This window comes from Equus asinus, chromosome 6, assembly GCF_041296235.1.
Source record: "Equus asinus isolate D_3611 breed Donkey chromosome 6, EquAss-T2T_v2, whole genome shotgun sequence".
In the NCBI taxonomy this organism is placed as follows: Eukaryota; Metazoa; Chordata; class Mammalia; order Perissodactyla; family Equidae; genus Equus; species Equus asinus.
This window is the reverse complement of record NC_091795.1, coordinates 95,113,034-95,127,754: the sequence shown is the minus strand read 5'-3', so window position 1 is coordinate 95,127,754 and position 14,721 is coordinate 95,113,034. Positions and strand designations below refer to the sequence as shown.

General features: G+C 48.0%; 2 protein-coding genes across 8 annotated transcripts in view; one reads left to right on the top strand and one right to left on the bottom strand.

Moving 5' to 3' along the window:
- Positions 1–12,023, top strand: IAH1 (isoamyl acetate hydrolyzing esterase 1 (putative)). Of its 4 annotated transcripts, none has more exons than XM_014866770.3 (6): positions 26–145; positions 1,366–1,418; positions 6,418–6,566; positions 7,703–7,864; positions 10,002–10,123; positions 11,599–12,023. In XM_014866770.3, the coding sequence occupies exons 1-6, from the start codon at positions 65–67 to the stop codon at positions 11,779–11,781; spliced, it is 750 nt and encodes a 249-aa protein (XP_014722256.2). In that variant the 5' UTR covers positions 26–64; the 3' UTR covers positions 11,782–12,023. The 4 variants fall into 4 exon arrangements, with proteins under 4 accessions (XP_044627867.2, XP_044627868.1, XP_014722256.2 ...); XM_070512637.1 differs by having other exon boundaries at positions 51–145; positions 6,450–6,566; XM_044771932.2 differs by lacking the exon at positions 1,366–1,418 and having other exon boundaries at positions 1–145; positions 6,450–6,566.
- An 80-nt stretch (positions 12,024–12,103) lies between these two features.
- Positions 12,104–14,721, bottom strand: part of ADAM17 (ADAM metallopeptidase domain 17) — a 55,439-nt gene continuing 52,821 nt past the window's right edge. For all 4 annotated transcript variants that reach the window (XM_014866764.3, XM_070512636.1, XM_044771928.2 and 1 more), the window contains 2 exons: positions 14,445–14,495; positions 12,104–13,905 (listed from right to left, as the gene is read on the bottom strand). In XM_014866764.3, the coding sequence (XP_014722250.2) occupies positions 13,564–13,905; positions 14,445–14,495 (393 nt within the window). In that variant the 3' untranslated portion in view covers positions 12,104–13,563. The remainder of the gene's footprint in view (positions 13,906–14,444; positions 14,496–14,721) is intronic.

Sequence of the window (14,721 nt, the reverse complement as noted above, 5' to 3'; positions counted from 1 at the left end):
GACGCCCCGCCCCCGACGCCCCGCCGGATATCCGGTCTGGCCCCGCCCCCAGCCAAGGGGTACAATGGCGCTGAGCGAGGCGGTGGCGTGCGGGAGCTATCTGCTCTGGCCGCGGGTGTTGCTCTTCGGAGACTCTATCACCCAGGTACCGCCGCCCGGCCCCGTCCACTCCACACGGCCGGCCTCTCGGCGTCCTCGGCCGCGCTCTCCTCCCCGGCCTCCGCCTCCCGTCAATCCCGAGCCTGCGGCGCCCGCCCCCCGCCCCGGCGGAGGCTGCCCGAGGCCCGAGCGCCTCGAGCGGTATCTGCTGGGCGTGCCCGCAGCGACCTCGCGCGAGCGTCGCGTCCCAGCGCCTCCGGCGTATGTCCCTTGGTCACACCTTAGTGGGTCCCCTTTCTGCGTGTTCGCGCCGCGGGGACGGGGACGTGCCGGGAGGCGCGGGCTCGCTGCCGCGTCCGCTCCGCTGAGGGAAGGGGTCCTGCGCGCCGGGAGCCGCGGGGCGGCGGAGGGAGGCCCCGGCGGCCGCTCGCGTTCCCGCGGATTCGGGGAGGCCCGGTGCGGGAGGCGTCGTTTGCCTCTCAGCGGCTTCCTCGTCGGTGGCCGTTCTTCCCACGAGCCCTGCTTTGTCCCCGCCGCGACCACGGTGGCGGCCGTGTCGCCCCCGCAGCGTTTGTGCCGTCCGTCCCTGCAGAAGCCGCTCGGACCGCCTCCGCTCTGTGCCTCCCCGGCGGAGCAGGCTGCTCTTGAAACAGATGAAATAGAGATCACCCGACATCGTTTCACCCGACATCGTTTCAACTCATGTTAAGGAAAAGTAGATGCTCTTACTTAGAGAGGGAGCACATTTTAAAGAGTACTTTCCCGTGGTGTTTTTCGGGGTTTTTTTCTTATTTTTCTCCCGTTCAGACATGACTTCCTAAACCAGCTTTGTACATATATGCCAAGAATTTGCACCGTTGTTTTTAGGCATCTAGGGCAGTAAGGGCTTCCCAGGTTCCATGGAATGTGTATCACAAAATGTTCACTTACAGGAAAAGCAGTAAAGCGTGGACTGCATTTCCTAACTGAGTGGGTTTTGTCTCTTGTACGTAGATTTAAGTAGCTTTTCTAGCAAACAACGACTCTAAGGTCTCAGCGAAATGCAGGTGACTGGCGCAAATCCAGTTGATCGGGCAGACCCCACCCCTTCCTTCCGGGGTGCTTTTGGGGTGCAGCAACGGGGTCCCGGGGTGACCTCGGAGCAGAGCCAGTGACTGGGGCCGCGAGGTCGGGAGGGCGAGGAGGAAACGAGTCGCTGACCCAGATGCCCCTCGCTGCAGTGTCCTGGTTACCTTGCTGAGTAGTAATGGGCTTTTCTTTCTTCAGTTTTCTTTCCAGCAGGGTGGATGGGGAGCATCACTGGCCGACAAGCTGGTCAGGTGAGAATGGCTTCCAGCTCCATACTTGAGGGTTTATGATGGAAAATGCAGTTGCCCCTCAGGAACACAGTCTCAAACAGTGTGTCCCCCGCTCCTGGTTGGTGAACATACGGGGTGGAGGGAGAGGAGGAGGAAGCGCGGCGCTCAGGTTCTGTGAAAGCTTTGCCGCTGTGTGAAATCAAACGCTGGAAGTTGAGAAAGATATTAGGGGTTTGGCTCCAGTGCACAGCTCTTCAGCAGGTAAAGAAGACAGGCGCTTCTTCTGTTGTTAGGGTGGATAGGATTGCAACGATCCGTGAGGAGTTCGGTTGACAGAAAGCAAAATAATTCTTAAACCAGAGTTGGATTCATTTTTGGATAGATATTTTCCCCCTTAATTCTCTTTATGAAATATATTGGCAACAGCGATGATTTTGGTATTTTATGAGCCAAACTTAAACATATCCTGAGGAAGTCATTAAAAGGGGAACAATGTCCCAATTCAAGAGGTTAAAAAATAAATATTTAGGGGCTGGCCCCGTGGCCGAGTGGTTAAGTTCGCATGCTCCGCCGCAGGCGGCCCAGTGTTTTGTTGGTTCAAATCCTGGGCGTGGACATGGCACTGCTCATCAGACCACGCTGAAGCAGTGTCCCACATGCCACAACTAGAAGGACCCACAACGAAGAATATACAACTATGTACTGGGGGACTTTGGGGAGAAAAAGGAAAAAATAAAATCTTAAAAAGAAATAAATATTTAAAACTATTTTCCACATTAAAAACAGTAGACACAGCATTAGTGTTTGGGGCATCAGTAAATTGGTCGGCAGGAGTTTTGTCTTTTCCTCCCTTAGAAGAAATAAGCTGCAGGTGCTATCAGCTTATCATTACTTGATAAGTTTGATAAGTTTTCTTCATCAGTATAATTAACACACCAAGAAAATTATTTTAAGTTATTTCTAAATGTGAAATGTGCTTTAAATTGTCTTTACTGAGGCTGGCCTGGTGGTGTAGTGGTTAAGTTCGCATGCTCAGCTTCAGTGGCCCGGGGTTCACAGGTTCAGATCCCGGGCGCAGACCTACACGCTGGTCATCCAGCCATGCAGCCCACATACAAAATAGAGGAGGATGGCACAGGTGTCAGCTCAGGGACAATCCTTCTCAAGCAAAAAGTGGAAGACTGGCAACAGATGTTAGCGACTGTCTTCCTCATGAAAAACAAGAGTCTCTTTGCTTTCTCTTTCGTTTTTATCACCTAAACTAGAAATGAAAATATTGATCTTCCAGCTTTTTTTCTGTCCCCAAATTCTTTCTCTATTTAAGTGATCTTAATCTAAAAACATGAAAGTATCACTTCATTCCTCAGTCTTCTTTTCCGTGAAATGGGGGGCTTACAGTAGCTAACTTTTCTTCAGTGCTTACCAGGTGCCAGGGACTATGAAATGCTTCTTGTGTGTCTCATTTAACCTTTCCAACTACCCTGAAATATAGAGTGGGTTATTCTCCCGCCCATTTTGTAGCCGAGAATAGGTGGAGAGAGGTTACACAAGGTCACACAACTAAGAAGCGGCAGGTGCTGGCTCCCGCCCGTGCTCCCACGCCTCGGAGGTGACGAGGGCGCCCACTTTCTGTTGCGGGAATGAGCGAATGTGTGCTTGCCTAGTCTGCCGTCTGGGACATAAGTGCTCAGTAAATATTAGCTTCGATTTTTAGTAATCCACTAACTGTCTCTCATTAGTCCATTAACCTTTTCTGAACAAATAGAAAATCCTGAAAAGTCAAATAATCACTCAGCTGGCCTGAAAAACTCCAACATTTCAAATGTTTCACCAACATGTAAATGTTTCATAAATAGTTAATAATTTTATATTAAAATCTTGTCAGAATTGATGTTTACAGCTGTGATTGCTAGAAGGCCTCTTAATTAGAAGCTAGTTATTTTTCAGAATTGAGTCATTACAAGAAAAGCCAAAGCTGTAGACAGCATATGGTCTGTTACGCCTTATTGATGTAACTTCTTAAGATTTATATAACATCTTTTTGAGGCACAGAGCACAAAACTGAGTGGCTGCTGGCAGATTCTGCCCCGGTCAGGCTCTGCCCGCAGAGACGCCGCCTCTCCTGGGCGCACTCGCCTCCACCAAGGTGGCGAGAGCATATTAGGCACTAAAATGCCCCAGTGGAACCAAAGACAGAATCCAGCAGAGTGGAATAGTCATGTTGGCATCCTGAGCCCACGTTCTTCGACAGGCAGATCTCCCTGAGAACTAGGAGGCTGTGTGGGGAGCAGAGGGACATGGGGACGCTGTGTCATGGGGACGCTGGAGGGTTGACTGCGTCACCTGCATGCACTGCCGAGGAAGCAGGCAATTCAAGTCCGCCCTCCCTTTTCAGTGCAGAACTGACTCTTCTGTTCCACCCCGAACAGCTGCCCTTTTGATGGACACGTTCCCTCTCCAGCTACGTGAATGCTCAGGGACCTGGGGCCCTGATGTCTGCTTCGGCTGTCTGCACAGTCCTGGACTGATGCACAGTGTTTGAGCTTAACCTCATTTCCAAGTTTGAAAGTTAGTTAAGAGCCACCTCGCTGGAACTGCCCTTCCGTACTGCCTCCACGGAGAGCAATAAATGTAAAATGAACTGTGTCCTGTAGTGCTGCCTGTAAGTTTTAGCTCTTAAGATCTTTGTAACTTATTACAAGTGCATTTTAACAATTCTTAAATCCATTTAAATGCTTTTAAAATTGATTGATATATTTTCATCAGTTTTTTTAGCCTTATCAAGAATTTCTTTAACCAAAAATACTTAGTTTGAAGGGTTTGAAGGAGTTAAACTCACCTTTTTCAGTTTTTAAAAGCTTCTGCTCTTTGCTTTTAAAGATATGCCCTTGCCTGTTGCCATTTATAATAAAACACTTAATTTACATTTTTTCTGGAAGGCAGTCTTACAGAGCCTAGATGTTGTGGAAGGAATCTTTTAGTTAATTCTTATCCTTGTCCCATCTTCATCTGAACTTGGATACCCATTATTAGCTATGAATTTATGTAGAAGCCGTTCGGAATTTTCTGGTTTCTGTAGGCCTCTGAGTAACTTGGGCCCTGTTGACTGCTGTCCAATACGCAGAGGTTCAGACGCGCCTCCCTCTCAGAAGGGAGCCCTAACACTGTCAGCCCTGGGCCTCACTAGCACTTTTTTCCTGGGTCACAGGCTTCTGATGATGATTTTTTAAAACTGACGGCTGCCGTTTATTGAGCACCTTCTATGTCTGGCCAGTGCGTTAGTTCTAGTCTGCACACAGCCTGGCGGATTGGGTGTTAGTGTTGGTCTTTCACAGTCGGGACTGAGGCTCCGAGGAACTGCGTGAAGGGCCGAGGCCTCACTGCTGGTCGAGGGTGGCGAGATGCAGGCACTGCCGCTCTGACTCCAGACCTTGAAATTGTACCGCCCTATCACAGGGGCCCTAGGGAGGAAGCTGTTTTGCTGCTTGTTTTATTTTTGTTTGGGTTTTTTTGGGTGAGGAAGATTTACCCTGAGCTAACATCCATTGCCAACCTTCCTTTTTCTTCATCTCCCCAACCCCCCCCAGTACATAGTTGCATATTCTAGTTGTAGGTCCTTCTGGTTGTGCTCTGTGGGACGCCGCCGCAGCATGGCCTGACGAGCCGTGCTAGGTCCACGCCCAGGATCCAAACTGGCGAACCATGGGCTGCTGAAGCGGAGCATGCGAACTTAACCACTCGGCCATGGGGCCGGCCCCCTGCCTCTTGTTTCTTAAGTGCTGCACTGACGTAATCCATTGGGTTGATGTAAGACACATTCACCTAGTCAAAATTTGAGAGTATTCCATTTTAAAGTATTGTGAGTGCAGTCTTTAAAATGGCTGTTGGCTTTCTGTAATCATTACACATTAACACGAAGAGTCGCACTGAGAAATAAATGTGACTAAATTGTTCTCTGGTTGTTCGCAAGGTTTCTGAGTGCTGAGGGCTGTCAGAGGCGTTTCAAAGGCGAATCCCCTCCTGCTCCGTGGTGCCCGCTGGCCGCCGCGTAGCCTGCAGCGGCGCTCGCTGGTGCCCTGCCTTCTCTGCTTAGTTGCTAGTATGTAGGAATTTGAACCATGCACAAAAATGAACCACATCAATTTGCTAACTATAAATTGAACTCTGAGATTCATTTTTTAAATTTTTTATTATGGACAACTTTAAACATCTGTAGACATGCGCAGGGTCACAGCTAAGTCATGGGGCAGAGACACAAACTGGGCAACCAGCTAGATCCATAGTTCACTTTTCCATTATACCATACAATAGTGTGAGTCAAATCGTCTGTTTTTAAGAAGGAAAAAAATGCCTGTTAATGAACTGTGTTATTTGAAACACAACTAAAATATTTACTAAAATTATTGAATCAAAACAAAACCGTTGGATGATAATGATGTGTCATTGTAGGTTTGTCACTTGTGACCAATGTTCCACTCTGGTGGGGGATGTTGAAGGTGGGGGGCCGCGCCTGAGTGGCGGCACGGAGTATATGGGAAATCTGTACCTCCTGCTCAATTTTGCTGTAAACCTAAAACTCCTCTAAAAAAAAGTCTCAAAATATTTTGTACACTTAATCCCAAACTAAACAAACCACTGCTAAGATTTGAGTTCCAGCTTATCAGTGCCCTTCTACCTAAGATACTGGCCTGTCTGCTGTGAACGCCATCTTAAAAGTACCCACTGCCCAGGCGTGAAATGAGCTAGTCTGCAGACCATGGGCATCATCGCCCCTTGTTTGTGATTATTCACAGCCGCTCCCATCAGGGACTGTGATGGGTTTACTGTGTCTTGGGACCACGTAAGGAAGACAGCAGGCTTCACCTCTGTTACTGCACTATCAAAGTGAAACCTGGCGGCCTCAGAGCCGTGGGACGGCAGGAGGCATTACATGCCCCAGGAGCACGTGCGCTGAAGGCTGCTGCGGACACTGGGGACGGTGCTTTGCCCACGTTTCATCTTTTAAAATTTTTCTTTTCAGAAAATGTGATGTTCTAAATCGTGGATTTTCAGGTTACAATACCAGATGGGCCAAAATTATCCTTCCAAGATTAATCCAGAAAGGGAACAGTTTGGACAACCCAGTAGCAGTTACAATTTTCTTTGGTGCCAATGACAGTGCACTAAAAGGTAAAGGCATTTTTTTGTTTTCCAGTTCATTTTCAATTGTTTTTACTTTACAGCAAACTTTATATACGTTTTTCCAACTGTTTACTTGTCTCCCAATAGATAGTTTTGCGAAATTTATAATGAATTCCTTGAGTTTACTTATGTGTATTTCTTCTGGCTTTAATGTCAATGAATTTTATTCCCAATTTATTTTCTACATGCCTGGGTTGTTGGCAGACCTAAAATTTCAAACAGTTTAATGTTTTCTAGAGTCCTGTAGTGCTCTGCTAAATTTCTAATGTTTTTTCTCTTTAGCTGATAAGTTGGCGGCCGAGGGCTCAAACTGTACACCTTGCAGTGTGATCGCACTGATGAATAGAGTTGCTCAGGGCAGAAGCCCCGAGCCAGGGCAAACTTGAATCCTGGGTGGTGGTACACGGGTTTGGAACACCATGTTTCTGAGGACCATTTGTGGACACAGAAATGCTCATAGTGTCGTGTGGAAAAAGCACAGTATGGTCGTATGTCTTCGGTGTGACCCTTTTTTGTTTGTTTTTGCGTATGCGTATCTACATGGGAAGACTGGAAAGAAGCGCAGCCAAGTGCCAACAGTGGTTTTCCGGGTGGCAGGGCCATGAATGATTTTATTTTTCTCCTGTAATCATACTTACATGTGGTTTGCAAAAGGCCTGCCCTGAGCCTTGTAATACCCATGTGTGAGCCCATCCAGGAAGGATCCCTTGCAGCCATCGGAGCAGTAGCTGACGTTTATTTCCCCAGCGCTTCCTTTGTGCAGGCCCCTTGCTCTGAGTGCTGTGCACACTTAGCCAACTTCACTTTCACAAGAACCCTGAGGTAGGCCCTCTTATCATCATTTTATCAGTGAGGAAACTGAGGTACAGAAAGGTTGAGCATTTATCCGAGGGCATGGGGCTGGTCTGTGACAAACCAGGACAGAACCTGGAGTGTCACACGCTGCAGCCTGGGCTCGTGGTGTTTCAGCCTAATCCATTAATAACAGTGCGGCCACTAGAGGAGAAAAGACGAGGGTACTTACACGGCCCTGAGCCAGAGCCTTGAAGTCTGATTTATGAAGAGCTCTGTACCGGGTTTCTTTTCCATTCTCTTTCTGAAGTATCCTTGTTCCTCCTGAACAGATGAGAATCCCAAGCAGCACATCCCCCTGGAGGAGTACACCGCGAATTTAAAGAGCATGGTGCAGTACCTGAAGTCTGTGGACATCCCTGAGGACAGGGTCATTCTCATCACCCCACCCCCTCTCTGTGAGGCGGCGTGGGAGAAGGAGTGCCTCGTGCAAGGTAAACGCCGCCCACAGTCTCAGCAGACCTGTCTGTGAGTGCCGAGGCGAGCTGACACGGGACAGTGGTTTCCAGCCACTGGGCCTCAGGTTCCTGGGGGTCTGTACATCCGTATCATCTGTGTTTTCAATCAACAGAAATTAAACAGAAAACATATAGCTTCCATTATGTCACACCCGAGAACCCTCTGACATAGAAGAGGGATTCTCGCTTTGGATGAGCGAGGCTCTCAGAAAAGTCAGATAAACTGCAGTTCCCCGCATGGAGATGTTGTGCTTTGGCCTGAAGGCGGCATTTGTGGTCCTGACTTCCCAGCGGTGGGAGGTGCGTGCTGCCAGTTGCCTATTTCCATCTGTATGGGGCCCCTTTCCTGCTCTGCCTCTCCGCCTACGGGACTTTTCATTTTCCCCCAAAACAAAGGCTCCTCTGCAGGCTTACAGACACTGAGGCGCTCAAGTGCAAGGGCACTCCCACTTCACTTGTGACTGAGCCACTGAATGTAGCTCTTAGGCATGCCAGGACCAGGTTTCTGCCTTGCTACCACCACAGGCACTTCTGTCCCCACAAGGTGTTCATCCTCGCAGCTTTATGTGCTATGCCAGGACCTGGCAGGTGCTCAGGATCCAGAAATGACTAGAACCCAGTTCCTGCCTGTGGGCTAGTGAGGGAGACAGTCATGTAAATAACATTTGCAGCAGCATAATAAATGGTATAACAGAGATATTAGTAAAGGTCTGTTGAAAGTACTAAAGCAGAATCCAGAGGTGTCAAGGAGAGCTCCCCAATGGAGGTAAATAGGGAAAGTTTACCATGGAGAGAATTTGTAGGGAGGAGGGAGCTAGGCTAGCTGTCATCAGATACTTGAAGGGCACTGTCACGGAAGGAGGATGAATGAAACACCCTGTTGTCAGCTCCAGAGGGCAAAGCGAGGACCCCCGGTGGGCATCATCTGAGGCGAATTCTGGCTTCTAAGTGTTCTGCCTCGCACAGGGATTGCTTGTTGCAGGAAAGGTTCATGCTAAGCCGGATGACCAGGGGTATGCAAGTTACAACTATGTCGGTGCTTCTCAAATTGCAAGTCACAACCCATTCATGGATCATGAAACTGAGTTAAATTTTTCTTAATAGAACAGAATAGAAAACAAATCTGGATGTAGAATGCAGTAGGCATCGTTCTGTGAGGCTTTTTCGCTTATCTAGATGGGCGTGCATTACTGCTGTAAAACATACTTAGTACTTTAGTTTTAGCCAGGTTAATGAGCCGTCGTCCGATGCTCGTGCATGGTGGTTGTGTGATCCCAGGTTAGCAGGTCAGCCCCTGGGGGCTTGGCTTGGGAGAACTGCAGGTTCTTGGGCTCGTCCCAGACCTGCTGGGTCAGAACGCGAGGGGAGGGGCCGTGAAGTCCTCCAGGTGACTCTCCTCATGCTTAAGTTTGGAAATCACCACACTGGAGTCGAGCTCAGCAAACTGGCCCACTGGCTGCAACAAATCAAGTTCTGTTGGGAGACAGCCAGGCCGATTGGTTTATGCATGGTCTGTGGCTACTTTCAAACGCCAGTGGCAGGGTTGAAGAGTTACTAATGTAGAGCATATGCCTGCATAAGCCTAAAATACTTATTATTCAGCCTTTTTCGGAGAGAGGTTGCTGACCCCTGAGCTAGCCTAAATGACCTCTGTGGCCCCTTCCAGCTTTCACCTTCTCTGGTTGAAAGTCTACAAATGATGTCTTCACTGTACTGCAGTGGCTTCTCATTACGCATAAAAACTCGGGTCTTGGCACAACATTCCTCTCCAGCAGACCCCTTACTAGCCACCAGTCCAAGTCCATTCGCCTCTGGCCTGCACTCTAGCCAAGCAGACCAGCTCGCCCCGGGCTCTCCTGCCTCTGGACCTCTGCTGACGATGTCCTCTAGAATGCCTGCCGTGGTGACCACCAGTGGCTCCCTCGTCCCCATCGTGCTCAGTCCTGTACTGGACAGACAGCACCCTCCCCACCCGCCCTGGCTGGCCTGAGTCAGGTCCATAAGTCCGTGCCTGTTTATGTGAACTGAGAAACCATCCAGATCAGTAGAACCTGCACAAGGACCAATACTTGGGTTTATCAGTTGCCTCCTGGATTTTATCTCTCCTCAATAGGTTGCAAATTAAATCGCCTGAACTTGGTTGTTGGCGAATATGCCAGTGCCTGTTTACGAGTAGCCCAAGACTGTGGGACTGATGTGCTTGACCTGTGGAGCCTGATGCAGAAGGACAGTCAGGTACGGTGGCTTGCTAAGTCCTGTTGGGGTGAGTAGGATCCCACAGAAGAGACCTAGCTCCGTGTGGCTCTGCCTGGAGTGGCTCTGGGTAGGTAAGATCGTTGTCTCTGTCACCACTTAAAACAAGTTGGGTGGAAGGGAGGAAGTGGAGAGGCTGCGGGGCAGCTTGCAAAGCCAGCACCTTCTTCAGCCTGTTCCGCAGCTGCATGCAGCAGTCTGCCTCCCTGTTAGCATATAGTGAAGTAAATGAGCAACAACTGGGTCATATGTAAGAACGTCCAGGCCAAGTTCTTTCATAATAAGGCGTAGGGGGGAGTAAAACTCGTTAACAGGCAAAACAATGAATCTAAGCATATGGTATTAGCTAAAATTCCTATTTTGAGGGACATAGTTCTAGTTAAATTATTTTGTGTAAAGCCAGAAAGCCCATTACAAATATAAATGGTAACAGCTGGTCCCTGTACAGAACAGTACAGCCACTGAGGAAGACGGCCTGACGGCTTCCTGTACCGTCACACGCTCACCTAGGACCCAGCAGTGCCACCCCTGGGTGTTTACCCAGAGAAAAGAGAAAATTGTGTTTCAGTCTTGCTCTGAAACCTTGACTAGACTTGACCCCTTTGTGGGGTCCCAGGTCAGGAGCGGCTTGAGAGCTGGAGCGGACAGCGTCCAGAGTTCTGGTTTTGTCTGCATTAAGCTTCCACCTGAGGTAGTTTGGAAAAATTGCGCTGCTAAAGGAAATTACAGACTATTGGGCTAACTGCTCTTACAGGTCCTTTTAGGTTTAACACTAGGATTTCCCTTTTGGTTCAGATGCTCTCCAACGGCAGAGATGAGAAAGCTTAAGGGCCGGGAGAAGTGCCATCAGAACGGGAATCCCTAGGCTGTGAAAGTCGTGAACTAGCTGGCCGCCCAGGTTCAAACAGGGATCGGGGGAGCCCTCGCTTAGGGAAAGATGCCTCCGCAAAGGAGCAAGGGCTCTAATGGTAAATGTTCCTGAGATCAGGGCATGGCAGGGACTGGACTCCTGTCTTGTTCGGGGCTAGATGGTGCAAGTTCTTTCCACCTAATAACTTGCCTATCAACTTAATACCTAGACAAAGCAAAAACATTCTGACACACTGGGCCCTGAGCTCTTTTAACACCAATTTTTTTTGTTTTTGCTATTACATTAATGAATCATTTTCACTCCTTAAGCCTCTTCTTCCATCTGATGACCTGGAAGGTCTCAGCTCAGGCACTTAATGGTGTGAGGTTTCAGGAAGGTCCGTCTGTACTATGCAGATACTCCTGTGAGCACTGGATGAGATCATGCAAACAGCACCCAGAAGCTACTCCAGTTCCAGAGGGCTGCTGGTCAGGGGCTGGAAACAAGGGGCTGGCTATTTGCCAGTCGAGGTCACAGATGGCCGAATAGTGCATATCAGCATTTGGAAAACTTACGTACATTTAACTGAGTTCTCTCTCTCTCTCAGGACTTTCCATCCTATTTGTCAGATGGACTCCATTTATCACCAAAGGGAAATGAGTTTGTGTTTTCCCATCTTTGGCCTTTGATTGAGAAGAAAGTCTCTTCCCTGCCTTTGCTGCTCCCTTACTGGCGAGATGTGGCAGAAGCAAAGCCAGAACTAAGTCTTCTGGGAGACGGGGATCACTAGTCAGTCACTGAAAACCAAGTCTGGCTGTTAACTTACAGAACAAGAAGTCGCCGGTGCACAAAGAGCCCAAGATAAGCCATCAATCAAAGAATATTTTTTGTCTCAAGCATAAACCTTGCCTCATGACCCTGGAATAAGAAATTGCTAACACTTGCCACCGAGGTTAATAAAGCATTAGAATTCTTCAGGGAAGCTTTGTACCTGGGTGCACTGTACTTTGATAATAAAGATTGATTGATTGATCCAGGTGTCGCGAGTGCCACAGCTACAAAATATACCCTGAGCAGCTTAACTCTATAAACGGAAAAAAACGTAAAGACAGTTTTGTTTTTAAAAAAGTCACAATTTTATAAAAAATGTTTCTTACATCCAGCTGGGAACTGTTTCACTCTCACACATACACCCACACACCCCACTCACCTTAATCAGATTCCAAAAGAAGTGAAACTAAAATATAAGAATATTGTGACTAGTTAAAAGACAGCAAATACCACAAGGTACAAGTTCAAGTATTAGTGTAACAGGTATCTGTGTAACAAACGTCCTCAGGAAAAAGACGCTATGTCACAGGTTTGGTTGATTACCCTTGAAGTTCACAAGTTCTCGCAGTTAAAATGTGTTGGCTGGTGAGCACATTTCAGTACTTAGGGGGAAAAAGGTTTTAACTATAATTTTCAGGAAATCGGAATTCATGCTGATGAATTTTATCCTTCACACAGTAAATGCAGACGTCCAGAATCCTGAAGCACGAAAGCAAGAATAATGCAGATGTTCACTTGCGGGGCCACAGAAAGGGTTTTTAAGAATCAGTCTGTGCGGGGACAGAGCCCCAGGCCCAAGGGAGGCAGCACTCTCCCCAACACCCCCCCAGCCAGCACGGCAGACCCCGGCCCATTGAAAACCACCCGTTCTTCTGGTGAGATAAACGATCAACGTACCCTCTTGGCCACTAGTGTTTCAAAAGAGGCGACCGTACACTCTTGGTTTGAAGCGGTTTAGGTTTTGTGAATGGTGAATTTAAGAGCATGGCTACAGTATTAGAGATACATGAAGATACATACAAAACACAGGAAACTGCCCAGCAAATCAGGGCCTTAAGCAGTTGGCAGGATTCTGTAAATTCAATTTGGCTACTATTTGTAACCCTCACTATAAGTTAGAATGTTTTAATTCTGGAAAGTATGAATTTTAGAATTAAGAAGAAACTGATTATTCCAAATTATTCCTAAATTTAGACGTGTGAATCTCCCTGGTGCTAAAAGCTCCAAGAAATAACCTAGAAACAGAACGCACCTTTTGGAGATAACATACAACTCTATTTTATCTCCTTTGTCTTTACTTGAAGGCAAAAAATAAATAAATCCATTCTGTGTTCCAGTTGTCCTCACAAGTAACTGCTAAATGCCTCATTATATTCAGCCGGTCATTACAGTGTATAAAAAAGAAAAAATTGATCATCTCCCTAATCAGTGCTATTATCAATATAAAAGGTTAATTTACAAAAACATAAATATTCATAACCTAATCCAGCTGTATTTTATGCTTTTGTACCACAGGTTGAAGGATGTTTTAAAGATCAAAAAAACTAAAACCTGAAAGCCTCAAAATAAGCTAGATTCCACCTCAGCTCTCCAAAAGGAAAAGGGCCGACCCACACAAGTGTTCCATACGAGAAGGAAGTCCGAACACGCGAGCAGCAGCTGCTGAGCTGAGTGATTTTAGGTCAGATCTATAGAAATACGTTGCACACTAGAGTCAGAGAGCTTAGGACCGCTCCCTCACCTAGCACTCTGTTTCTTTGCTGTCAACACGACTCTGACGCTGCAGCTTAAAGGACGAGGCCTTTTCACTTCTCGTCACAGGACGGTCCGTGAGATCCTCAAACGACTTGGCAGCTGTGCTGCTATTTGGGAAGGGGTCCTTCTCAAAGCCGTCCTCATCCACATGCGAGTCTGTGCTGGGGTCCTCCTGGATGGTGTCCATCCGCTGGTGGTCCAGTTTCGGAGCCACAGGCACCGAAGGGATCACGGGGGCGGGCTGCAGGCGGCCTGGGGTCTGGGGGGCGGGAAAGGGCTTGATGATGCGAACCGATGCTGAATCCATGCTGCTGAGCATTTCGACATTCTGGAAAGACATGCAAGTCAAAGGTGAATCACAGGTCCCACAGCTCTGCCCTGACCACGCAGATGTCTTCCGAGGTCGGCGCTGAGCCCTGCTGCAAGGAGCGCCCTCAACCTCGAAGTGACTCAGTCAGCTTTCTCATGTCCTGACAACTTGCCATTTGAAGACCCAAAACAGAACTCATAAGAAACAGCCCTATCAAGTTACGTTCCCAAGACAGGAACAGATCTCAAATATTACACTAAGTCAGTCATGCCGAGCAGCCAAGTCGCTCACAGCTGGGGGGGGCACAGCAGCACCCCTTTGCTTAAATCTCCATCTGGGCAACAGAGCTGCAGGCAACAAGTTCATTGCCACTGTTGTCACAAGAATGTACCTTAATATCGGACCTAGATCGTCCTGCTGCAGTGACCTTCCACCAGCCAAAGAAGGCACAGCTGCAAAGGCTGGCGGGTCTTGCTGGGGTGGCCAGCTGAAGGTCTCTGCCTAGTAGGGTCTCAAAGTGCGACTGACAATGACGCTCTTCCATGCTGTATACTTACACTGGGGTGAAACAGAGACAGAGACTCGTACTGCTTATCCAGTTTCTTATCCTAGGAAGAAAAGCAGCACAGGGAAAACGGTCATTCGTACAAACAATTCAGTTTGTGAAAATGCGCTTTCCTTACAGGCTCCTCCTATTATTAACTGAAGAACTAACTTAGAACTTGAGAGGCAGAAAGTAGGAGCAGGGCCAGTAGATGAGAATGAATTTCTTACGTAAGCTTTAAAGAGCTCTGCCACCAGCCTAGAAGTGTTTCTTTTGCACAGGAAGGAATC